General features: G+C 39.2%; 2 protein-coding genes across 5 annotated transcripts; both read right to left on the reverse strand.

Annotated features, from left to right (window-relative positions):
* Positions 1 to 953: 953 nt before the first annotated feature.
* Positions 954 to 9,174, reverse strand: manba (mannosidase, beta A, lysosomal). Of its 3 annotated transcripts, XM_030392429.1 has the most exons (17): positions 8,763 to 9,171; positions 7,694 to 7,788; positions 7,506 to 7,611; positions 7,249 to 7,422; positions 6,665 to 6,788; positions 6,313 to 6,482; positions 6,093 to 6,203; positions 5,246 to 5,397; positions 4,936 to 5,053; positions 4,558 to 4,644; positions 4,200 to 4,367; positions 3,902 to 4,120; positions 3,572 to 3,736; positions 3,128 to 3,272; positions 2,712 to 2,854; positions 2,016 to 2,273; positions 954 to 1,922 (listed from the first exon to the last, which is right to left on the reverse strand). In XM_030392429.1, exons 1-17 carry the CDS (start codon positions 9,081 to 9,083, stop codon positions 1,698 to 1,700), a joined length of 2,781 nt encoding a protein of 926 aa, XP_030248289.1. In that variant the 5' UTR covers positions 9,084 to 9,171; the 3' UTR covers positions 954 to 1,697. The 3 variants fall into 3 exon arrangements, with proteins under 3 accessions (XP_030248289.1, XP_030248290.1, XP_030248291.1); XM_030392430.1 differs by lacking the exons at positions 2,712 to 2,854; positions 3,128 to 3,272 and having other exon boundaries at positions 8,763 to 9,173; XM_030392431.1 differs by lacking the exons at positions 954 to 1,922; positions 2,712 to 2,854 and having other exon boundaries at positions 2,041 to 2,273; positions 8,763 to 9,174.
* Positions 9,175 to 10,437: 1,263 nt separating this feature from the next.
* Positions 10,438 to 17,993, reverse strand: LOC115566321 (ubiquitin-conjugating enzyme E2 D3-like). 2 transcript variants are annotated; one of them, XM_030392150.1, is made up of 8 exons: positions 17,514 to 17,993; positions 16,294 to 16,357; positions 15,307 to 15,338; positions 15,019 to 15,096; positions 14,481 to 14,586; positions 13,375 to 13,468; positions 13,215 to 13,265; positions 10,438 to 11,523 (listed from the first exon to the last, which is right to left on the reverse strand). In XM_030392150.1, exons 1-7 carry the CDS (start codon positions 17,535 to 17,537, stop codon positions 13,217 to 13,219), a joined length of 447 nt encoding a protein of 148 aa, XP_030248010.1. In that variant the 5' UTR covers positions 17,538 to 17,993; the 3' UTR covers positions 10,438 to 11,523; positions 13,215 to 13,216. The 2 variants fall into 2 exon arrangements, with proteins under 2 accessions (XP_030248010.1, XP_030248011.1); XM_030392151.1 differs by lacking the exon at positions 13,215 to 13,265 and having other exon boundaries at positions 17,514 to 17,992.
* Between the last annotated feature and the right edge of the window lie 1,800 nt (positions 17,994 to 19,793).

Genomic DNA, 19,793 nt, shown 5'->3' on the forward strand with positions numbered 1-19,793 from the left:
CACACACACGACGGTCGTGTGTGTGTGTGTGTGTGTGTGTGTGTGTGTTTGTGTGTATGTGGAGGGTAAAAGTGCAAAAGTGGCGGATGTGGGACGACGTGAGTCACTTTACAGCTGCCGAGTCTCAGTCAGATCAACTATGAAACAGCTGGAAGTGAAGAAAAAAAAAGTAAACATGACACATGTGAGGGTTGTTTTTAATGTTTCTGTCGCCACCTTGTGGCAGAAGGTGTGCACTGCAGGAGGGAGAGGCAAGAGGAGGTTGCAGGTGGGACATGATCAAAAAACAGGTAACTATTATATTGTATTATATTGATCAAATGCAAAGTAAATAATAAATTGAATCCTACATATCTGGCAGATCTTTTACCCCTTTCACTCCATTTATTGGCCTTTTTAAGCTTGAAAATGATCCAGAGACGACTTTGTTTACTGATCTTTTTTGTTGGAGGACTTACACATTTCATACACTTTCTACTTCTTCACCTCTGCATCTCCATGTTTAGTGCTACAGTTGTTTTGCAGCTTTCGTTACAGGCAGAAACATATGAAGACATTAGAAAATATGTGTGTTTTAACTTCAACTATCCAACATGCGGCTGCAATGACTGATCAATTAGTTAATCAGGAGAAATTGACCATGTTGATTGTTCTTAAAACATGTCAAGATTTCAGCCATTTGCTTTTTCTCCTTCTAATAATTGCAATAAAAGTAATTTACTCGTAATGATTTCGGGGTTTGGACTGTTGGACAAGACAAACATTGTGAAGGCTTCACTTTGGGTCATTCTGACGGCGTTTCTCACCATTTTCAGATTTTTTACAAACAAGAAAACACTGATGAATGTAGGAAATAATCAGCAGATCGATCCATAATGCAAATAACCATTAGCTGCTATATAAACTCGTAATATGTAGACTTCATGTGTAATCATTTACTCAGAATATACAACTTTTTTCATATTTTCTTCATATTTATTTATTAAACAATCAATCACAGTTGATACAATCAGGATATTTTAAGACTGATCAGCAGAATAAAAAACAGCACATTTTGAACAGTTCTGTACATAACACAACTCATCCATGATGTCACGTTTGAATCTTTGTTCAGTCAATTATCTGAGAGATGTGCAAACAAGCAAAACACACAAAAGGTAAAACATTTTCCAGTGAACAAAACTGATCAGATCAATGCCACTGAGCTAAATTAATCATCCAATTATGTCAACGGCAAAAGGAAAAATCTGGAATAATTCTTCATCCAGCTGATCTCGTTAAACGTTATCAAACATGTATTGATCTTTACACATTCCATTTCTTTGTCTGATGGGTTTTGTGTGAATGAATGCTTCATGTAAAGGTCCATTGTGACTGAATATACAGCAGGTCGTCCTTTTGTCAAGAGCTGCAACACACACAAAGAATTTCCTTTTGTTTGAAACGTCCGTCGGAGAATTTCAGTGCTCCATGATGTTCTCACCACAGGTTTCAGATGCTTTTCTGCTCTGAATGTTTGGCAAGAAAAGATGAGCAAACATTTAGAAAATTGGCAGGTCCAGTAAAAAAATATACCTCTCTTTTCCACAGAGTATTATCTCTTTAAAAGACACAAAGTCCGCTCAGATACAGGACAGTCCCAGTATGCCCTCTGTTGCCTCTGCACTTTGGTATAATCGTTGCTGGCTGGTCTCAGGTCAGTAAACATCCGCCAAAGATGTGACGGTGAGGGATCTGGAGAGTTCAGCGACGCTGGTGGGACGCCACGCTTCAAAACCCACTGTCATGTTTCGAGAAACCATCAGGAAGCCGTTGGAGCTGAAGCGTCCGGGAACGTTTCCCACATCGAGCCAGACGAACGGAGCCACAGAGGCAGAGTGGAGGGTGACGGTGTATCCCGTCGCATCCTGCTGCACCTTAGCCTGCAGAGAAACGCACACAGATCCTCATTTATTGCTGCGATCTTAAAATCTGTCTATGAATAAATAAAACCAGTGGAACTCTTGTCGTCTTACTGTGATGTTTGGTTTTTGGAGTCCCTGAGCGTCTTTAGGTGAGCTCAGGAAGTGGTGGTTGGTGGGACCCTGCTGGCCGCTGCTGTCCTCCAGGTGAAAGGTGAGCAGGCAGGTGAGGCGAGTGCAGCGTCCACATCCTGCCAACAGGGCGGCGACCGGCTGTTTAAAAATGGCCGCGGCGCTGCCTCCGGGGACCAGGAGCAGGTCTGACTTCAGCGTGCACACAGGATCCAGATCGGCCCACGAGTACGCGGACACCTGATGGGCAAAAGAATAAACCTGTTACCTATTACATTTACAAAAATGGTGGAGGTGGAGGAATGAGAAAAAAGGCATCAATTCAATTATCTACAAACTACTTTATCACTCAATCACTCTTTTCCTCTACTTGTGACCCTTGAGATGCTGTAAAATGCTAAAAATCAACTTCCACACAAATTGGACCTTGACAAATACAGCCAAATAATAGATAGACAGAATGCATGCTTTCTGATCTTGTTTTTACTTTAATAAGATATATTTTCATTCTGTTTTTACTGTCTGAATTACAGAGAAACTGTAAATACTTTACCAGTTCTCTGAAAACTTCTATTCTCATCTGAATGTCCAGCTGTTGTTCCTTTGTAATATTGAATGCATGTATTGTAAGTATGGACAAATTTAATGTGACGATACAGTTTACTGCTGTAAACATACCGCGGCTCTGAGCTTCAGGTCGTGGCTCAGGTCTGAGATGGCGTAGATCAACAGCGCGTCGTCGTCCTCAAAGGCGACAGGAAGGACGGCGGCGAAGAAGCTCTGCGCAAAATAATGCAGCATTTTCCACTTCCCACCAAACTCTACGCGCACGGAAATTATGTGTGATTATTCTGCAACAGCGATATCTAATCTCAAGCACGGATAAGATGTTTATTACACAACAAATTATTTATCGTGATCGTCAAAAAATTTCCATTTTCTCATTGCTTAATCCCCACAAAGTGATGAGTGCAGGAGTCAGAGTCCAGAATTGTATGTCAGGGTGACAGTAACCTTTATTTACAAAATTAAGTTGTGAAAATAATAAATAAAGATATCAGTGAAAATGATCCGCTGACTCGGCGTTTGCTCACCGATCGACGACCAGGACGGCGCCTGCCAAATATCATTGAGCTGCCAGTAGAGAGCGCCCATGGTGCGACCTTTGCCCTCGATGATCTCACTCTGACTCCGCCGGTAAAACTCAGTCTGAGTCTTCACACACTGAGCCTGCGTGACCTGGATACGAGACACGATTAGTGCTTTAAACGATGAGTTCGAAGGATTACAAGATCAAATGAATATCGTATCACTTTGAATATCGTCAAACGATTCAGTCTGAGCTCAGCGTTTTCACAGATCAGCAGACATAAATGTACAGCTTCGTGTTACATAACTCATCTGTGCTGAAGTCCAAATTCTTAACTTCCATCTGAAGCCGCCGTACCTGCACTAACTTGCCCCGCGCGGCTTTGGAAGAATCAGACGTGAGCTGAGGGTGGTGTGTGTGTGTGTGTGTGTGTGTGTGTGTGTTTTACCTGAGTGATGTAGAGAGTGTCTGTGAATCTCTTCAGGGGATCTGTGGCGTTCGGCAGGTTGAAGTGTAAAGCAGCCTGCAGTAACATCTGCTGGTTCCCGTTCTCGTGGTGCTGCCGATGGGAAGAGAAACTGCTGTTGTAGCTCCAGTCTGCCTTGATGGACACCTGAAACGTCACAAAACAGGCGGAAACTTTACACCACCTAAAATAAAAAATAAACCAAAGGGGTTAAATTGAGATCCGTAGATGTGATGGACACAATCGGCATCTTCCTCTTGAGATATAATTCATGTTTCAAAGGACTGGAGAATGGAGGGTTTGTGCGGTCACCGGCTGCAGAGTGGAGAAGGAAGGCCAGGACTGGAAGCCGTATTCAGAGGCGAAACGTGTTCGTGGGAAAGTCCTCCAGTCCCAGCAGTCCAGGAAGTAGCTGTAGAAATGTGTATCCCCATAGAGAGGGTCGTAGGGGTTCGCTGCCACCCATCCTTCCTGCTCCGATTCAGCTCCGTTTGTCGGACTGGAGACGAGGAACGGCCGACTCTCGTCCTCCTGAAGGACAGATGAGACTCTCCCTTTCATCCTGCTGCACACTATCTGAACACTTTTAAAAACACGATCTGACTCTCACCTCTCGAACTATCGCCCGCACGTTGTTCACATACAGCGTCACATAGTCTTTCCGGTACAGAGGCCTCTGGGAAACGGGGATGCTGAACCAGTCCGTCGCGAGGGCAGCTTCGTTTTCATTGTTCCCGCTCCAGATGATTACGGAAGGATGAGACTTGAGGCGCTGAACCTTAACAAATGAACACAAAACGAAACAGACGACCTTTACCGTCAGGACAGGATGCAACATTCAGGAACCGAATATTAGCATGAAATGCTGCACCTCTGATTATTTTTGTTGGCATTTTAAAACTCTTCTTACAATGAGCAAACTGAATAAAAGTGTAATTAAATTAAATTAAAATAAATGCTCGACTCACCTGTTGGCTGACCTCCTCTCTTACGGTCTGTATGAAGTCGTCCTCGGTGGGATACATGGCACAGGCAAACATGAAGTCCTGCCAAACCTAAAGACAAATATTTCTGAGCTTCCATCTGTCCCGCAATATGGCCATGAGTCACGGTGATGTTACACAACCTACATCTTACAGAATATAGTCATGCATCCCTAAATAGCCGCACAATTCTAGAGTGATGGTATGTGAGAGTGGCTGACTGATTCTAGCACCTTTAACTACCAGTACAACATATAAACAAGTTGCCTTTGAGCGATTTAGCGACATTATGATGTTGCTATATAGATTTTTTTCTTCTGTAGTTGTATCAATATCGATGTCACTTGAAGAAGTAGTAGTTACCATGATTCCCATCTCATCACAGATGCTGTAGAAGAGATCCTGTTCGTACACCCCTCCTCCCCAGACCCGGAGGGCGTTCATGTTAGCATCCACAGCCGACTGCAACAAGTTCCTCAGGCTGCAGGAGAAGCAGAGAAGCTTGAGTCACGATATATTCATAACAAACAAACTCAGTGGTCCGGCTCTAACTCTACGTCTGTCCTGTGAATACAAAAATCTATACAAAGATACAGACTCTCTTTGAACATGATCTTAATTACTGATCAGTATTCTCCTCATCAGGCGACGCAGCTTTTCAAGCTGAACTCACACAGCAGGGGAGACCTGGTCCTGGAAGGAGTGGGCCGGGATCCAGTTGGAGCCTTTGAGGAAAATTGGCTTCCCGTTGATTCGGAAATAAAAGCTCAATCCTGGAGACCCGACAACTGGCTCCTGGACCAGTTCCACCGTGCGGAAATACACCTGCAGGGGACACGTTCATCAAACCACTGACCTCTGTGATTTAGTTCAGTCTCTGAAGCACATGCTGTACTGTACAACTGTAATACTTTTCATGCTTCTATTTAAAGAAATGAATTTAAGACATTTTAAGACGTTTTAAGGACCAACAGACACTCTGATTCCTATAAAGAGCTGTTCTTAAAATGTAAAATCTGAGTTAGGAGCAATAAAACACATTCAATTTACATTTTTTTGAATAACTTTCCTTCAGTTTATCAAAACTAATAAGTGTTTATAGTTTAATATAACAGTACAGTGATTGATGGGTGATGTGCCAGAGGAAAAATTTTGCAAAACCTCTGGACCAATGCATTGAAACACACTTTGTTTGTCACTTCACAGCTCCATCTTGTGATTTAAATCCGTACGACATCTGTCAGAGTTTAGACTTTGAATCCTTCACCACTGTTGTTTTCCTGCATTTGTAATGTGGCCATATAATAAATAGTAACCATGACTTTCTAAGCATCATGAGTGTAATCTAACCCGCTCCTGGATGACAAATCAAGCATGAAAAACAAGTTGAATCCTGCTCATTTTATCTGTCATGTTGGGATTTTGATGTCAGCAAACCTGGAATTTAAGCTTCTCTTCAAGCTGACTGCCTAAATAACATATGAGGAGAGTGGAAGTGTTGACAGTCAGTGACCTCTGACCTTAGATTCTGTACTGAGGACTAAAAATCCATCCTGAAAGCCTCTGACAGTGAGCTGGTAGAAGGGTTGGTCACCGTGTCCGTTGGGCCACCACTGCTTCACCTGGCTGCTCTGGAAGAAGAAGACAAAAAGGACTAAAAACTCCTACACAGGTTCAAATAATATTTTAACAAGGCAGCCTTTACACAGTGCAACAGTTTGATCCGGTTGTGTTTAATACCGTGTTGATGTGTAAGGTGAAGCTGTTCTTGGTCTTCCCTGATAGAAACTTCGTCTGGACGGTCTGCTCTGAATCCAGCTCAGGTATGGAGAGCGTGATTTGGCCGTTTGTTGTCTGAACCGCATCGACAAGAAGCTGAACCTGAACCCGCCACTGAGAGACGCTGAAGTCTAGACACAGATTATATAGGCTTTAAATAAAAAGACAGGAGGAGACAAACTACTTCTAGAGGAACAAGAAAATGGGAAAAGTGCAACAACTTAGATTGCGGATGTTGTGATAAAATAACATCCTTATTTGTTCCTTATTGTCTGTAGTTTTAAGGTGGTGGTAAAGATTTGTTAGGACGTACTGTACAGAGGAACAGAAGACACCTGGATGAGCTGCAGGACATCAAACGCCTCCAGTCGAACTCCCTTCCACAGTCCCATCGTGGGGAACGAAGGCCCCCAGTCCCAACTGAAAGAGCTTTGCTCCTACAATAAAACAGAGAAGCTGGCGTGTTAGACGTACACTGATATAAATACTGATAAAACATGAGTGACCTCAAAGGACGTCAGGGTTTGTTCCGCTTATTCGGTTCACTTTTTATGAACACAAACAGCAGAAAATGAGGAAGGAAGAACAGATTGGGTGAGATGAAGATCAGTGTTTAGTTCGTGTCTAAGAATACAATCAAACAGAAAGAAAAACCTTAAAACATTTCACCTGGAAGATTTTTTCGCTGCTCTGAATAAGATAAGTTCAACTTTAAGTAACTAGAATATAACAAAAGGACATTTCTTATTACAAAAATGTATCAAAAATCATTCAGTATGATGATTCACTGGCTGAACATAAAACTCTTTGTTCCTCAAATACCTTTTCGCATGAAAAAGGACAGGTTTTGACTCAGATTGTTTGACTTTCAGAGGTAATTCACACTCACACACTCACTTTTCTGATGAAGTTGACGTGACATTCCCCTTTCTGGACATCTGGAGGACATTCAGGAGGAACTCTGTAGGCAGAATGAGCTTTTCTGCGCTCGGACGCATACAGAACAGGAGACGAGAAGCTCACTTTCAGCACGTTATCCCCGTCTGTCAGCAAGTCTCTGACTGAGAGGTCCTAAAACACCAAAAACAGACGTTATTTCAAACAAACGATGCTCTGATGTAGAAGAAAATGTGTACAGAGCATCGTGATCGTACATATCTACGAAACATGTTGTCCGTCTTCCCGACGCTGACTCCATTGAGCTGAATCGATGCGACAGTGTCGACACCGTCAAAGACAAGAAGCACTTTCTGTTTTGACCTGTTAATGCAGAAAACACACAGCTGAGTCAGGAGGAGGGAACAGAATATGCCTTAAAAATAATACAAATCATGATTCTGACCTCAGCTGGGTCGATACATTAAATGTGGTCGTGTATGTCCAGTTGTCAAAAGCAATCCACCGATAGGACACATCGTTGAACCTGAAATATGGGTCCTGAAATGGGACAAAAAGACGATTTAGCTGAAAGGAATCACTTCTTTCTGCTTTAATTTATAAAAAGTGTTGATATTTACCTTTGATTAAAGGTGGTACAAGAAATATTGACATACGTTAATTAAGGCACCAATACCCAGAAGTGGAGGAAGTATTCAGATCCTTTACTTGGGTAAAAGTATGTAGTAAAAGTAAAAGTAAAAGTAAGTAAACCCAGGAAAGTGTTACACATACTTAAAAAATCACCCCAAAAGTTCTTTTTCTGTATTATGTTTTTGTCAATCGACTAATTGCTTAATTGACTGATGGTTTCATATGTACTTTAACATGTTGGGAAGTTTAATTTACAACAAAACATCATATTTGAGAAGCTCTATACATGTTTTGTGCACAAAATTCTCCATTTGTACAGTTACTCGGCTAAATCTGAGACATAAACGCACTGATTGAACGTAAAATTCAATCAATTACTAAACTTAAGTGCAATTTTGAAGTAATTGTACTTCAATTTCATTTTCTTCATTTTGGAGGCAAATATTGCATTTTTACTTCATTATATTTATTTGATAACTTCAGTAACTAGTTGTTATACAATATAAACAATATAAATAAAAGTTAAGATATATTTTCTTTACTTGACTTTATTTACTTTTGATACTCGAGTACATTTATGCCAGAAATGTCCTTTTGTTACTTAAGTAAATTTAATATCAGACACTTTAAGACTTTATTTTTACTACTTTTATGGGTGACTTTCATAAACAGCAAAGTAAAAACTAAACAGGATATCTTTACTATTTCTTAATTATGACTTTTGGGTACTATAGTGAGGTAAAAAGTACAAAACTTCCTTCATTTCACTTTATTGCATTGTTGGACTTACTGTATTGATTCAGAGTGAATAACTGACTACTGCACTTGCACAATAAAGTAAAGTAAAGTGATTAAAGTGTACTTATATGTTCGTTACTCACCTGGATGAATCCCTGTTGCTGCAGGGCTGAATGAACACATCCTGGCACCTCTGCAGGCAGAGACAGTGAGCCGTTACTGTTGGACAGACTCCATTTACCGCTCAGACTCACGGTGTGTTGTTGGTCCGTCACCGAAGAAAATCCGGATAAAACTCCGGAAAACGAACACAACAACACACCAGAAACAAACATACACATGTCGACACGCAGAGGCATGACTTCTGGTTTGTTTAAGACATGGTAAGTAACGGGAACACTCTTTAAAAGTGTACTGTCCGGGTTCAAGTGTGTTTGCTGTGAGGGCACTTCCTGGTTTGTCATGTGACGCGCAGGCGGCAGTCACGTGACGCAGGAGTCGTTCCAGAGTTTGGCCATTTTTAATGTTTTGTTGAGATTATCAGAAAACTGTTAATGCAAGCAGTAAGATTCACATGAATTATTACGCACTACAGGTGTGAATATCTATTTTTCATGGATGAGTCCATTATTTATCATTATATTATTATTTCATAGATCTTTGCTGTGGAAAAAAAATACAATTACAAAATACACTTTTAGGTGTGTTTTTATTTCAGACTTCTGTTCAAGATGTTTATGCAAATAAATACATATTTAATTGGATGATAAGTTAGATATTAATTTGCATGTGTTACATAAAGTATCAGAAAAAATGTAATATCTTTTATTTCTTTCAACTACTCGTTATCATTATATAACATTTAATATCATGTGCATTAGAAGTAGATTATCAGGTGCAATATTACTTTATTTTTTACTACATTTTCATATCACTGCCAATATTACTTTCTTCTACTTAAGTTTACTCTTGTACTTATCTTACTTCTATTGTTAGGCACTGTTTTTTTTTTGCATTTACTCCCTAAAACCTTTATATTTAGTTCATTTCTGTATTAATTTATTATAAAGCTTGGCCCAGTGTGTGAGCCTGACCAGAGTTACCTGCTGGTTATTACTAGCTGTACTGTACTAATTGGCACAAGAATTTCCTTCATGATTCATTAAGTTCTGTCGCAGCATATACAAAAGAATTAAAATAAAAAATAATCGTCTTAATCTTAATATTTTTTTTAAATTCAAATATTCAAACTAGTCTTTATCACTGAAGAATTTCCCAAAAACAGGACTACAAATAACCAATTTTGCTAAATCAATTACCATTTTAAATTAGTTTCTTTATTTTACATGAGTGTCCTGTCTTGGCCAGGACACTCTTGTAAAAGAGATTTTTAATCTCAATGAGTCTTTTTTTCCTGGTAAATAAAGGTTAAATAAAAAAATTAAAGTATATATATTCATGTGAAAAAAACAAAAAGATAATCCCGTCATGATTAAAATGTTTTTGAATGGAAACAATGATTTTCACCATCACTCCCTCAAATAAAATATCTTAATTGCAATATCAGTTAAAATAATCGCAATTAGATATTTTTTTCCAGTTTTTTTTAGCCCTACCCTAAAATAAAACAATCAAGGCTTTACAGGAAAAGACAGCTGATGTTACTTTTCATAGTTTCAACAGGCAAGAGGAAATAAAATGGTGTAAACTCTGCACAAGTCTACAAAAAAGACAAATATTTCTGCAACTTCAAAGACATTTAACAAAGTTCACATATTGACTTTAAATAAAAAACAAAAACGGCACCACACCGATTCGTTTTTATGGTTTAAGTAACTTTATTGAAGGGAAAAGTAAAAACAAAACAGAGCCAGAAGTTGATTATCAACCATTAGCTTTGCATCAATATTTTAGGGCTACAAGAAGACAGTGTTCATGTGGGCATAAAACTAATATCTACTGGCTTCTAAATAACAAAAAGAAATAGAAAGCCTTTGAGGGGAACCAAATTTTTTCCAACTTCCAGCCTTACACTCCACTTAATTTGCAGAAACATATCAGATATAATAGCCTACCTTTATTAACATGCATAAAATACAACATTGAAGTTCTTATATTTTGTTTCCTTAACATTGATATATACTGCTGTGCTTCTCTGTACACACACTTTGATAGTGGAATAAGATACACTTCTTTCCTTAGATAATAGATTCCTATACTAATGATCAGAAGAACATACCGACATCACACCAGTCCAGGAGGCAGATACAAGAGCCAAGATTTGATTATTTAATTTAATTTATTTAGCCAATTTGAGCTTTAAAATTCTGAATTTTACGGGCATGGCATAAGACAGGCCTCTCTAAGTGCTCTGAGAAATCCAGTGATCCAGTAAAATATCAACCCCACAGGAGCCGACCAGTTAAACAGCTGGATCATCGTGGGGTTGATATAATGTTCGTTGTCAGGAGACCAGTTGCATCAGATTCTACTAAGTGTGTGCAGAGTGAATGAATAACATCACCAATTTCGGGTTGTAAAAACTCTTACTGGTGCATGCTCAGACCGAGTGTTCAGAACTTTTTTTTTCTTCTTTTCTTTTTTTTTTTTTTTTTAACTCCGCACAAAATGGGAGCAGAAACTTCACAGAAACTGGCACGTGTCCTAGAGAGAAAACACTATCTTCTTATGAGCGCACAGGTGAAATGTAGGGAGGAGGAGGAGGAGGGGGGTAAAATGTTCTGATTAACAGAAAATAAAAGAAAAAGAAAAAAAGTGTAAAGAAAACATAATTCCGGGGTTTTTTTTTCAGTTTGAACCAGCGATGACATTTTCCACCAGCTTTCCAAACGATGCCATCACATTGCGTATTTGCTTGTCCATTCTTTTGCTGTTCTGGTGTATCTGCAAAGAGAGAACGGGTCAAAATTAACCAAAGGAATCACACTTTCCCCACTACCATCATTTTGTTCTTAACATGCATTTGAGCACATTGCCTTTTTAACACTGCGAGCAAAGTTGGCACCTCAACAAAATGCACAATACTCGACACTTTGTACAAGATAAACCTCCTAATCTAAAAACAGTGAAATGTCTTTGAGACGTCGTCTTTACCTGCCAAGGGACAAAAACTTTTCATGCAGGAGTTAGTGGATACGACAACATGCACAGAAGAAGATTCAGCTACAAAACTTGTTACGCGAGGGATTTAATTTGGGGCTGGGTGGCCATTATGACAGATACAATAAGCAATAATTATGCTCACGCCCCGCTCATATGAAACTATTAAATCCGTAGACCATTTGTTGGTAGATGACATCAGCGAGGCCTCTGGGAAATTGTCATGGACATTTGTCTTTAAAATCGGTTTCTTATGTTTTACAGACCAAACCAATAAGAAAATAGTCTACAGATTAAACAATAATGAAAAACAAATTCTAAAAGTCACACCAAAGCTTTTCCCCTCTACATTTTCTTATTACTTTTTTATGCTCTGTTTTAGTAAAATGTTACACGACCCTGAAACAATGTCAAGATATATCCATCTATATATCCTCCAGGTTGTACTTCAAACCAAACATAGTTGGATTTTCCCACCAGGAAGCCACTCGTTCCATCTTTTGTACTGTCTGTCCATCTCAGTATGATATGAAAATTAGCTTGGAAATACTTGTATAATGATTTGAGACAAAATACGTCACAGTGTATGGTTTGTTGTCTTTTCTGTTCATCGCATGTTGATGCAGCTGCCAGCACAGACTGTAAAAAAAACAAACTACCTTTGAGCAGATTGTGAACCTGCAGGTGACAACAAACCAAACATCAGCCTTTTCATACAAGAAAACTAACTCGTATGACCACTATTGTTTATCTGCTGGGCTTCAGTTTCAGACATCATAGCTCATGAATGCAGCTCTTTGGCAGCCAAATGTTGGTGTGTCCTCGAATGCACCACCAAGGACATTTTCAGGGTGGTCCCTGCTGACAACTGCTTTACAATGCAGCAACAACAAAAACAAAAAGGCAACCCATTTTTTACTGCGAGGGATCACCAATTTCTAGTTTCTAAACGTTGACTTTCCTGTCATGATGAAACGAATGATGAAGTAACTTAGTATATGTGTCAGCAACAGTGTAAGATCCATGATCTCTACTAAAAAAAGGTGTGGTCTAACATTATAAAGACTTCTCTAACAACTGAGTTTATTGGCCATGAAAAGAAAATGACCACGGTTAATTTTTAACCACTGGGCCCATGAAAGCTAATTCATTGGAGTATTTCTTCATGCAACAGAACACTATAATGCATAACTGTCAAAAACAACATTGTGCTTGTATGCAAGGCACAAATATCTAATTAATTAGGTCATCTAAAAGGTTATAAAAAGGTGCACACTGGACCCAAGATTGGAGCCACGCATGGCCAACAGAGTACTCTATAGGTACAGACAGCCACGGATTAGTATCACAGTCAAACCCCACACAACAGTCATACACGTGATAACAGATTGAAGCTTCTGGTTATTCCAGTGAGACCAGAGCAACACAACCAACCAATCCCCAAGCCAAGATGCAGCACCGCCTCCTGGCCTTACCCCTAAAGCATGGCATACTTCGTTGTCCACTCCTGAGCTAGTTTATTGTACCTGACGGAGTGAAACTAGATTACATACCATCATGGATATAATGTAATACAGGACAGTTGTTCCTTTTGGGAGAAAGAGTTAATCACATGTGTACATTATAAACACTTACTTCACACTATCTGTTTTGTAGATTCGTGCGATCTCTGGCACTAGTGGGTCATCGGGGTTTGGGTCACATAGGAGTGAGCAAATGGAGAGAAGTACTGCAAGAAAGAAACGTGAATATAAGTTTTCTAATCTAATAAGGGGATATAGTTTGCAGTCTTTGTCACATTTAAACCATCTACACAAGTTGATTAAACAATAGATGACATCTAGTAGTGTATTTTTTGTCAGGTCGCTTCAAAGCGTCCATAACAAATGTAAAAATATATTTTAGAGAATAAAATACCTGCCAAAGACATTCCACATCAATATGCTGTGATCGGTTTATGTTTTATGTGCATAGCATCAGTTGAAAATATCAAAACAGATGTATAAAACACTTAAAATATTAAATGAAGTCTGGTTATAGTCAGAGGAAAACTGACTCGGATGTCCTAATAGTGACAATGTGTTACTTTTTCAGCCCCTCCTCAACAGAAAACAGCTGTGAAAGCAGCTTGTTTAGACCCATATTGCCGTTGTTCTGTGTGTTGAACATATTTTTAGCCCTTTTTGTTTATGGGCCTGTAAAAAACAGACACACACACACACACACACTACACTACCCTTGCTATATCTATCTTGAAACCTTTAAGCAAGGCTCCAGAGTGAGACTATGGACTTTTTTAATACCCCAATAATATTCCATGTTCAGAGATTATAGCTGGACAGGAAGGAAAAACGATTATCTGTACCTTTATTGCCATTAACATGTACAACATATCAATTAAAATCAATGGGTGCACCTTAATGGAAAAAGTGAGTCATACCAGTGCAACCAGTGTAAAAGGTTTGTCTGGAGACTTGTTTTGCCAATTTATCACTGCGGTGTTGAATATCAACATTTTTCCGTAAGGTGAGAACTCTACTAAAGGAAGTACTGCCTTTATTCAAAACTTTTTCCACTTTAATTGCAGTAAAATAGAACTCAATCTACAGTAGAGCACTTTGAAACTCATGTTGTTAGAAGCAACTACCCTCCTCGACTAGCTAGTGCTCATTTCAAACCCTGTCGTCTACTAATGAGTTCACTTTCAACAACTTGTGGCGTCTGATTGTGGGTGTCCATACCTTTAGAAATAGTAAGTGCAGGAGACCACTGTGATCTGAGAATATCCAGACAGATACTGCCGTTACTGTTAATATTTGGGTGGTAAATTCTTGTTGTAAATGCAACCTGAAAAGAAGAGAAAAAAAAGGGACAAGTCAAATTAGGCCTGCGTCACACAACAACTCATGGTTGTGCAATTTTAGTATCTTGACACTAAGCCATGACGTTTGATGCTCATGACTATCAGCTTCTGGAATGACCGGTATTACTTCATGAGGGCTGTCAACAGATAAAATGTGTTGATGAAGCCAAACACCCTGGCTCAGTTTCATGACGAGGAAGGTTTCTTTGTTGTTTCACGTCAACTTTTAAAACAATACTATGCATGAAATGAGTTTGAGTGTTTAAATACAATGTTTGACCCCAGTTTCTGATACTAAACATATAAGCCATTATATTTAAAGTTTACCACAGGCGGGTGTCGTGATAGATAAATGACAAAATGTTTATGATCAAAGCGAGAACAGAAAATCTCGTCTCAGGCGTGATTCCGCTTACCTTGGGTGGTTTGAAGGGGTAGTCTGTTGGAAAATGAATTGTCAAGAAGAAAACTCCTCCCTGATATGGACTGTCGCTCTGAAAGCAAGAACAACATTTACATATATTTTAGAGAGGAATGATCTCAAAGCTGCTGTCCACAGCTTCTCATTATCAAGTCAAATTTCAACCTTTATCTCATGAATACATTTAAAGCAGCCAGGAACACAACGTTGGTCAAAAATTTCTACATCGTGGCGCTTTAAAGTACAAAGAGAGCAACAATTATGTCATAAAGTATCTACTTACAGGTCCCATGATTGTGGCTTGCCAGTGAAACACTGCAGAGAACAGAAAGTATATTTTAGTAAAGCGGACAAAGGTCACAGGTATGTGATCTGACAGGAACACGGCTTCTCAGCAGTCTTTGCCACTTCAAGAGAAGGGAATTTTAGGGTGGAGGTATTCATAACGAGTTAGCAGTACTCGATCCGAATCCACCGGCGCTTTTTTACTTTCATTTAGACATACATACATTTCTCTCAACAGTTTAACACCTGTCATGATGGAAAGTTTGGTTAAGTTTTAGCTGTATGAATGATGGGTGTAATCCAAAATTATTTGAACTGACATGTCGGGTGTAAACGTTTTTAGCTTAGTAGCAACAGAGACAATTTGAGCTTTTAACACTGTAATTTCAAAACAATTTGGGCTCTAAGGGCTGCTGAATACTAGGCGTGCTGTATGGAGCCTTTTTTGGGGGGGGGGGGTGGGGGGTAACAAATTTCAAACAGGTCCCCGTCTACTTCAGCTGTTTAGGAGAATGCTGCATCACTGTTTTGCTGTGAAGCTCGAGAAATGTTTTGTGCACTACAAAACTTGACCTGACTTTCCATCAGCACGGGAGAGAGGAGATGACTACACTTTAAGTTTTGGGTGAACTTATCCTTTAAATTATTTTGGAAAAGTGTCTGATAACCTAATCTTTAAAATGAAGCTGGTTCAGTTTTAGATTTGTATTTAATCGTCTTGCCGTTTCCACCATCTCCCAAAAATCTATTATATGGTTAGTTTATCATTTACTATTTTGATAACTACCTATGTTAGTTATACATTATAAACTACTACCAAATTTGCTGATTTGATGTTTCTTTTTTTGTCATACATGACCGTAATCTGAATATCTTTGGAGTTTGGACTGCTGGTCAGACAAAACAATACATGTGAAGAGGTCGCCCTCGTCTGTGGGGAATTATAAACAGGTATTTTTGAGCTTAAAAACTTTTTGACACTTACTGTCATCACCCACTGGGCCAGCTGAGCACTGTGCTGGAGGGTCACGAGCCAGGTCGCTGAGCTCCTATAACGAAGAGATTTACAACAATAACCAATTAGACCACAGTGATCCTCAGAGGCAAAACAAAAGAGTAGACACCATTTACAATCAATACACCAGACTGAATAGCACTTAACATCCTGGGTATGAATGCCAACATGGGGAATGGGGAGGGGAAATGCAACATGGGAGGTCATTGTGCGTGTCACTTATTTCACAAGCCTCCCCCGGTGTTGTTATCTCCTTCAAGTTCAACTCTGCAGCAGCTCAGGGGCCGGGGGCCGCCTTATTATCGTCTCCAGTTAACCGCAAGATGAGCCAGGAGCATATACACTACAGCCTCTTATGTTATTTTTAGGTCCCTGGCTACTTTAGGGTGAGGTGGCGACCACTGCCCCACCCCGGCTTACAAAACACACCATGACAGGATAAGTTACTTCATGGATTTCGTTAGAAAATTCTCGTTCAGAACAACACACGGAAGAAAAGAAGACATTCAGGGGAACAATTCACATGTCACTCTTCTCTCTACTGCTGCCAACTTCCTCCATATGAGCACCAGTACACACCCTGTGATGTGCCCATACACTGAGCAAATACTTTCACATACCAAGGAAGTGTTTCATGAACACGGCTCTGACTGCTAACACAGATTCAGGGAGTGATATGAGTCATGGGTTCTGGTAACAGAGTATTATACAATGTTGAAGTGATTCACTTGCCAAGAAAACACACGTCGTCAAAGTGGAAGGCTTCAATAACGACTTGGTATCGCGAGCAGAGAGCATTACAACACGTGTATGTTTATGTAAAGGTATGAAGTGTTGGGCAATTCACGAGGCCTCTTTTTTGTCGTCAGTCCATTTCGACGAGTTGAACCTGTAAACGAAACTGCTAACGTTAGCTAGCTTAGCTAGCTTTATGAATGGCGTTTCCCGTACAAACCGTGCCGTGTGTGCCAGCCGGCGCCAGCAATAAAAACTACACTCGATTCACTCAACTCTTGAACACACCAAATTATTGTACACACGATGAAACAGAAAACTTGAGACTTTCTCGAACATGTTTCACCGCCATGTTACACAGGATACAGCGTCCCCGTTACATTGTGGGAGGCTAGCGCGGCGAACTAGTGCAGTTAGCAAGCTGGCTAGCTAGCTAGCCAACGATGTTATCTTACCTTGTTGATCCTTTTCAGAGCCATCCTCTCTCGATGTTCTTCTCTTTTATTTCAAGGTGTTCCGATCCAAGCAGTGAGAGGCAACCGTGATATGCCAGGATGATTCGCTCCCTGTTAAATGATTTGACGCGGGGTCAACTCGACGGCCTTTCTTCTCGAGCTAGCGTAGTTAGCTTGCTAGCGAGCTAAAACTACGTATGCGCGGAGTTGGTAACAAAGCTAGCTGGCGATTTTATCCAGCTTATTCTCGCCCAACGACAAGACCTCACGCTGCCCTTCGATAAACCTCACTTTCCCCGTAGTTTCGACGTCTTCTGTCGGATTATCCGTGTCCCCGGTCGAGGCTGAATAAGTGCGTGTGCCAGGTGAAGCAACCCGGACGATAAGGCTCCTCTCTTCTTTTGGTTTCGGTCGATTCCGTTAGCCGACTAGCAGCTCTCTACATGTATTTGAAGCTTTATGAGCAGAAGGCGGTGCGGTCGGCGTGTGATTGACAGGGCGGATGTGAAGGCAGATTGGTTACAAGCCGGCAGAAAAAAAAAACAACATGCGTGACAGACCAGTTGGGACATGTCAGCATTTAATTATAAAGGCACTTAAATTAAAATGCGACACTAATAACTTATAACTTATGATAGCATTTTTTTAAGCCACAATGTGACTTTTATTTTGAAATTCTAGTTTGAAAGTAAAATATTCCCTTTTTCAAAAAAAAAAAAAAAAAACATCTGTTAAATTAAAACACAGCTGAAAACGTTAGTCAAAGCAAAAAGAAACCAAAAGTCACGCTTGAGTAAAAATGTTTGAATATTGCTTTAGTAAAAGTGAAAGTCACCCACACAAATAGTGCTGCTTTCAGTCTTTAAGGGTCTGAACCGTATATATTATGTAATTGTATAAGTAAAAGTAAATTATATACATATTTAAATGTAAGTATTATGGGTGGATTGAGTATCATTATTTGTGATTTTTCAGTCAGATTGCCGATAAAATAAACTTATTTAAAATTGAGGCAACATCCTTTCACACAATATCTGATTGGTGTAACAATTAACAGCCTATAAACATTAAAAATAATCTGGATCTGCAAGATGTATGAATAAATGTAGCAGAGAGGATGAATAAAGTAGCAGATAATGGAAATAACTAACAATAATTCATTTCTGGTTGTTTGAAATTAAGATTTAAAGTTTTACTTCAAATGTATATCCGTCCCAAATATAAATTTTAAGCCTCCTAGATTTCTAATAATCAGTATCGGCCCTGAAAAAAAACACAAAGACGAACCCTATTTATTCAATTCTAACACAGCTGAAAAAGTTAGTCAAAGCAAAAAGAAACCAAAAGTCACGCTTGAGTAAAAATGTTTAAATATTGATTTAGTAAAATTGAAAGTCACCCACACAAATAGTGCTGCTTTTAAGTCTCCTAGATTTCTAATAATCGGTATCGGCCCTGAAAAAGCCACAAAGACGACCCCTTGTATGTATATATTGGATACTATCGGTTGAGCAATTTTCGTCTCAGCTGAATATCAGAATAAGTCCTTTTTTTAAAGAAAGCAATTGATTTAAAAATGCATAACTAGTAATTAAATTTAAAGAATAAGTGTAGTGAGTACTAACTACAATATTTGCCTCCAAAATGTAGTGGAGTAGGAGGATAAAGTAGCAAAAAATGAAAGTATTTAAATAAAATATAAATACATTAAATTCATCATATAGATGTTGAATGTCAGGAACTTCTTTCCTACATGTGTAATACTGTTTGACGTTTTTTGGGACAGAATGCACGAGTGGTTAGTTTCAGATCAAGTAAAACCTGTTTGCATATATTACATTGCAAAGTTTGGAGGTTGAAACTTTGAATATATTTTCAGATTTCTTTAAAGTTGGTCCAAGTTTTGTGGCATTTAAAAATGACTTGAAAATCTATCTGAATTACTTGAGTTATATATCAATTGAAACCTATACTTTATTTTAATTAATCTTTTATTTTTTCCACTGTTGTTTTGCTTATTTGTTGTTGCTTGGATACACAAGCAGTGTCTTCATCAACCCCTCTTCTGTTATTTGAAAACGCTGTATAAACTGTCTGACTATTACGGTAACAGGCGATTATAATCTGTTACATTTGAACATGTCTTAGAAGGGAAAGCACAGATGTAACTGATAATGCCTTCTGCAGTTGTTGCAGCTGTTTTCGACCACTTTATAATAAATGTCATTTTAACTCATCACAATGTATTTGTCACTCTAGTGTGGTGCCTAAATGCAAAAT

This window comes from Sparus aurata, chromosome 16 (genome assembly GCF_900880675.1).
Source record: "Sparus aurata chromosome 16, fSpaAur1.1, whole genome shotgun sequence".
Classification (NCBI taxonomy): Eukaryota; Metazoa; Chordata; class Actinopteri; order Spariformes; family Sparidae; genus Sparus; species Sparus aurata.